Here is a 7,011-nt window from a genome sequence, read left to right on the forward strand (position 1 = left end):
CCTGTGTTCTCTCCTCCTATTTTCCTTTTTCAGGATTTAATATCTTCTAAAGTTCTCGCTCCCCTTTAGCTTCAACTCAAAATAAATCAATAAGTAAATAAATGGATAGGTAAGTTGATAGTTAGACAAGTAAGTGATGCTAATATTTTGTTTTGGTGTAATGCGGACACCATGCTACAAGAGCGTTTGATAAGCAACTCCGCCAGACAGACCTGGACGGCCTTAGACCGTTACGTCTTGCAAGTCGTCCTTCGACCGTTAACTCTAGATGTTGTCAATGGCGAACGCGGGAGGGATGTGAAGAGATGGTGGAGGGGCTGGGGGGAAAAGAAGTGTGGGATTAGGGTATGGAGGACGAGGTGGGAGGAAAGGGAGGTTCATAGGAAGGCCTATAGCCCACTTTACACTGGGTCCATTGTCGTTAACTGTTGTGTGTTCGTTTGGATAGAAATGACTTCGGTTACTGACTTTTGTTTGTCCAAGCTTCACACGTAAAAGTCACTTTTGTGTCATATTGAGAAGCCGAATGAAGAAATAAGAGATGTTAGACACAATACAAATGTTAAACATAGTGTTGAAATGCTCTCGGGGAAATCAGATAAATTGTAAGCTAAGTCTTCTTCCAGCTATTCAAATTCATATTTGACGCGAAGCTGCCGTCCCCTTTCGGACATTATTAGAGCTGTAACACATAATAAAGAAATTTATTGTCATTAATTTTGGCGAAAGAATGGGATAAAACCAAATACAAATGGAGTATAAGATATAGTTTCTCACGATTAGTTAAGAAGATAGAGAATATACTAGAAAATGTACAAAATAACTGGAGCGCGTAGTTGTATGCACCTTTCTCCAACTCTGTAGACCATCCCATGCAGACTCCCTATCTATCCCCATCGTCTCTAGATTGATATGGTTTGGAAAATTTCTTGGCCTGTGTCCGCTATATCAAGATATGCGCACGCCCATATGCACGCGCGTGTATGCACACACACACACACACGACACACTTACCCATATTATATACATATATATAGATATATGTATATATATATATATATATATGTATATGCATATGTATATGTATATACATATTGTTCTAGTCTGCAGTCTTTCGTACATGTTGAGGTACTAGAGGACAAGGATACTTCACGGTACTCATGTTGATTTGATAAGGAGCCTGATGTTGGTTCTCCTACAAACTATGGTATCTGTAATTCCGTTAACAAATTAATCTATATACTTTTTTTACAATAACAGATCATTCCACCATAACTCTTTACTCTACACAACTAACTTGGCATCAACATAAAAAAAAGCAAAACATACCATGATTATTTCGCCGCCATGTCTTCACCATAATTTTGCTCCTTACTATTCCCATCTAAACATGGTCTGACAAACCAAATTTAATTATTAACAATGTGACTTCTACTGACTCATTCACTATTTGGATATTTGATACTGATTATAAAGAAAGATTCTCGCTCAATGCTCCACAAAAGGGTTCCTTTCCAATCAGCTCAATCTACGTCTTGTCCCAGTGAAGGACAGTTACCAAAAAGGAACGCTTAGAGATGATCTCTACCGACGTTATCTACGTCACCATTCTGTGTATTCAGAGGCTACCAATTCCAGTACTCTGTGTTAACCTATACATGTCCTCTTTTGGCTTACAGCTAGACAACACACAATATTTTATTGGCTCTAATACAATATACCGTCACTATACAGTAACACTTTCCATAACACACACTAGCACTACTTTCTATCGAGGAACAATGCAACGGGAGCGTAAATTGGGGAATTATATTTCTTCATAACAATACCATTATCTTCTAGCATAATTTCACAACACAATTATACAGTACATAATGAACCAATGCAATGACTCAGTTCCTAATTTGTAACACTTCCAATATCATATTCCGTGCGTCGTGAAGTACATGCTTAAATCAAGACATTATACGCCGTGTGCTGCAGTTAGCTTGAATCATGTAATTTGGTATTCACATGTATAATGGACCAAAGCAATATGGCTCAAATCCAGACATCAGGCAATTGGCTTTCACAATATATATATATATATATATATTATATATATTATATTTATATATGTATATATATATATATATTTATATATATATATATATATATATATATATATATATATATAAATATATATATTACTACCTGACAAGTCAATGGAGGTAATCTTTAACTAACAGCATATGTCTTGCTCAGTATCATTTGTTCACTCGTTCACCATCCAATAACTGTCGATACAAGTATGGCATCTTTTTTTTCTTTTTTCTTTTTTTTTTTGGGGGGGGGGCGATGTTGGGTCACCTCCCCACCTTGTCAGGGCTGTCGGGAACCAACGTGACATAGTCCGCATGAATTCCTGAGAATCGAACTCATGATCACCTGCTGATGAGTTCGACACGGTATTAATCGATGTAAGGAGTGTATACATCAATTTTCTACGAAATGAGAGCCATAGTCACCAGTACCCATCTGCAAATCGCGCACGTAATTTCAAAACCGCGAACTATACGAAAACAGTCTTAGGTACCTTAACTTAAGGTGTTATCACACTGGGCTATTTTTCCTCCGACTATTGGAGCAAATTTGCAGCCCGCAGCTTTCGGGAAGGAATCTAATATGCTGGAGGAAAATCATTTTGCTCCAGGACATCAAATGACAATCATGTTTTTTTTTGTTTTGTTTTTTGTTTTTTAGAAAACAAAATATTTTGCCCTAGTGATTTTACGGCGGAAAAAGTTCTGGAGATGGGTGCCACCGCCAATTAGTCGAAGGTTGGAGGGAAAATAGCCCAATGTGATAACCCCTTTACACTCCCTGGAAAGACGAAGAGTGCGGGATGATGTAATAGAGGTATTCAAATGGGTCAAGGGCTTTGACAAGGGTGATGTAGGCAAGGTCATCATATCAAGACAGCAGGGCAGGTCTCGGTTGACCAACAGAGTGGTTATCAAATGAAATAGACCTAGTAAACATGGATAGGGATGATAGGTGGTAAGGGACGTGGAACTGCCTAGTGTAGGCTTTACGGTCTCTTGCAGTCCCATCCATTCTTATGTTCTTATGAGACTATAAGGCCCTCTCGCTTCGGTAGAATGAAATGACGAAAGAGTTTTGCGGCAACAGTGAAAAGAAGAGCAGCTAATTCTGTCACGCTCCACACCCATAACAGGGGCGTTAGGCCTTGAGAATCCGCTTTCGTTTGTTGCGCAAGATCCTTCTGTTTGACGAGGTGCATTGTTCTCTCAACGAGCTCCGGATGCTTGGAAGACACTTGAAGCAGATGTTTGGAGATTGTCTCCTACGTATTCTTGGTCCATACACTGAGTCCATACACGTGCGCGTGTGTATAATAATTAGAATGAAAATCATAATCGGTTTATTGAGTTAACAGTGATACAAAGATACATTGACAATATATAACTTGTGTCCATTTAAGACTAGACTAATTTGAGTATAGGATGTGCATGGAGATACTAGGTGCTGGTGTCCACAGAATTGTGTGTATGCGTGTGTGTGTGTATGTGTGTGTGTGTGTGTGTGTGTGTGTGTGTGTGTGTGTGTGTGTGTGTGTGTGTGTGTGTGTGTGTGTGTGTGTGTGTGTGTGTGTGTGTGTGTGTGTGTGTGTGTGTGTGTGTGTGTGTGTGTGTGTGTGTGTGTGTGTGTGTGTGTGTGTGTGTGTGTGTGTGTGTGTGTGAAACCCAGCCCGCTCCCCCAACCCTGTTCTTAAAATCTTAAGGGTTATCACACTAGGCTAGTTTTCCTCCGACATTCTACCTCCAACCTCCATTTGAATAACTAGAATATGGCTAGTTCATCATTCAGCTTTGCTATATATGATGGAAAAACAATGTAATATTTAGAAATTTGAAAAATAAAGTATAGTAACCGAAGTCGTTTGAACTCAAACGAACTCTCAATGGTCGACGATGATGAGTCATGTGGAACTTCGTGGAAGCCCAGCGTGAGAACCCCTTTACACATGCTATAGGCCTCATGATATTCTCTCTCTCTCCTACAGGCGGCGACTGTGTGCATGTGTGCGTGCGTGTGCATGGGCTTCGACGAGTTCATGAGCTGCGGAAGCAACAGGGAGGAAAGGAACTTCGGCGGTTTTGGATGGCCGACCACGGCCGAAGACCGAAGAAGAGTCCCGTGCGATCTTTCCTCAGAAGACTTCTGCAACCAAGCCGGCAGTCAGTACCCATGGTGAGTTTTTATTTATTTTTTTCTTTCTCTCTTTCTCTCTTTCTCTCCTTTTTTGAGGTTGTCACCCATCCGGACCTGAAATCAGGAGTTAGTGTTCACTTGATGCCACGGTTAGAGGCGGCTGTGGCCAAAGCAGATCAGGAAGAGGTTTTACCTTAAGGTAGAGAGAAGTTGAGTTGAAAGAAAAATCTTGAAGGACAGGAGAAGAAGAGAACAGACGGGGCCGACGACACCCGTTGTTTGGTTTCTCAAGAGGGATTTCGTCTCTTTCACTTTGCTAATCCTTCTATGTAGGGAAAAAAATACTTTTTTATTTTCCAGAGCCATTTTTCATTTTTTCTTAAATTTCACCAGAGCCATTTTTTTAATTACCAGAGCCATTTTTTATACTTCCAGAGCCATGTTTTTGCAGGTTCGATTTCCTTCAAACTATTGGAAGGCTAACTCATTACTTATGTGCATGAAAAATAATTTTTTATTTTTAACAAATCAGCCTTTAATTTTGGGGGGAGTGGGATGGGTGGGGGAAGAATAAGATACATTCAAATTTACAGGTTATTTTTTTAATGTATTGATACAAACATGTCAAATTAGTTCATGGATTTCAATATGATGCAAATTACTGAGTTTCCTTGTTAAGTTGTTTAAGATCCACTTGCAGAGTTTTGTAGAATAAAATTAGTAGTTTCTGACTTTCTGCTGTTCTGCATAGTACTATGCAGGTCTTCTATGGTAGCAGTACAAGGTCACTATGTAATTTTCATTACTTGATATTAATCTAGTTATAGCAACCTAATAGGTTAAACCTGTTTATATAATCATTTTATTAATCCATTAGCATGTAGTTCTCAACTTCTCATTCTCAATGCTCAGTTTACACTAGCTCTCTGAATCAGTTTTACTCACTCTTTAACACTTGCACTTTGAATTTTTGATGATTCGATCCAGTTACTGTTATTTAGTCAATGGTGCATTGTACATGTAGTCAGAGCGTTGATTGGGCAGCTAGCTGCATGCAACCAATGAACTTCCCTGCATACAGGTACCATGCAATTCGCAACTAGCGACATTATGTAGCACGATAGTCGTGTAAAGTCTAGTCAACATGTACTAGTATACGCGCGCATGCAGCTGATACGAAGCTAGGCTAGGTAAGTCATTGAACTCTAGCAGCTATACCGCGTACACATACGTACGTACATCAACAAATTAAAGTTGATTGATGCGTTGCGTTTATGATATCGATTGATAATACAATGATTGATCACGGGTAAGTTGTGTTTGCTCTGATCTTTTCATCAATGGTGATGGGATTCAGGAATTACCAAATGATGGATAATGCATGAAAAACGTTGAATCTTGCCACGGGAGCGATTTTTTTGTGGAGGATCGCTCCCGCTAATGGATTTGCGAGAGCGACATTGGAACTTTCCCGAGCGAAATCGCTCGTCGCTCCCGTGTATTTTTTTTTTTTTTTCTGCTTCTATGGTGGGGAGTGGCAGTAGAGAACTGCAATCAGAGGGAGGACACCTCCTTAGCTCAAAAGACCGTAGTTCGAGAGAGGAACCTCAGAGAGAGATGTAAGCTTTTATGATTCCGATAGCATTTCATCTTGAGGGACTTTAGACTTGTCATTATTATCATCATCAATATTATTATCATCGTTTTTATTATTATTATTATTATTAATATTATTATTATTATTAGTAGTAGTAGTAGTAGTATTATTAGTATTAGTATTAGTATTATTAGTATTATTAGTATTATCATTATTATTATCATTATTATCATTACTGTTATTACTATTACCATCATTATTATCATTACTAATTATTATTATTACTTTCAGGAGAGCAGCACGTCGTTTTATGTACGAAAACCAAGCTCTGATGAAGAGAATGTACGGCGATCAGCGCCAAATCACCATCCTCAGGAATGAGATCGTCGGCGACATGGATGACCCCCTCTACCCGGCAGTCCACCGCTACAAGCCTCCACCTCCCACATCCTCCTCCAGACACCACAAGATGGCACGGAACGGAGGCTCCAGAAGGGGAGGTTCCAGGGAAGGAAAAGTGTCTGGAAAAGCGACGCCAAGCCGTGGAGGATCTCCAGGCGGAGCGTCTGTTAAAAGACAAAGACCGAGAAACGATAGAGCCATGAAGGTTGTGGAAGCGGAGGAGAGCTCGGAAGCCAAGAAGAAGTCTACGGAGACGTCCTCGTCTTCTTCGGCAACCAAGAAGACCACGGCGGTCCCGACGGCTAGAGCCTCGGCAGCCTCTGCAACCTCAGGCAAACAGACCAAGCCGAAGACTAATAACCAAAACACTTACTCAAAGGGGTCGACGTCTTCAACAACAACAACGAAACGAACGCGAACGAGAGTGACGGCAACGTCGACGGCTTCCAACCCATCAATGACAAAAATAACGAAAGAGGAGGATATGGACAAGAGAACGTCAGATACCACGTCTCTAACCTCTGCCAGTGACCAGACAACAGAAGGTAAATTTCATCTTATCGGAAGTTGCATGTCCTTTGTTAAACTACTATATATATATATATATATATATATATATATATATATATATATATATATATATATATATATATATATATATATATATATATATTCCCATGTTCTATTCTTATTATTTCTAAATTCACAATAAGAAACTTCTCACGCATAAAATTCACCTAATTCTGAAATGTTCAGGAAAATTAGATAAAATGCCATACATTATACTGCTATAATCA

At 39.5% G+C, this 7,011-nt stretch overlaps 1 protein-coding gene across 1 annotated transcript in view; it reads left to right on the top strand.

Annotated features, from left to right (window-relative positions):
- Window positions 1-4,017: 4,017 nt before the first annotated feature.
- Window positions 4,018-7,011, top strand: part of spz4 (Spaetzle domain-containing protein 4) — a 19,951-nt gene continuing 16,957 nt past the window's right edge. The window contains exons 1-2 of the mRNA XM_076202513.1: window positions 4,018-4,254; window positions 6,104-6,759. Coding sequence (XP_076058628.1) covers window positions 4,082-4,254; window positions 6,104-6,759 — 829 coding nt within the window. The 5' untranslated portion in view covers window positions 4,018-4,081. The remainder of the gene's footprint in view (window positions 4,255-6,103; window positions 6,760-7,011) is intronic.

Source organism: Oratosquilla oratoria, chromosome 19, assembly GCF_046742065.1.
Source record: "Oratosquilla oratoria isolate Oo_2021 chromosome 19, ASM4674206v1, whole genome shotgun sequence".
In the NCBI taxonomy this organism is placed as follows: domain Eukaryota; kingdom Metazoa; phylum Arthropoda; class Malacostraca; order Stomatopoda; family Squillidae; genus Oratosquilla; species Oratosquilla oratoria.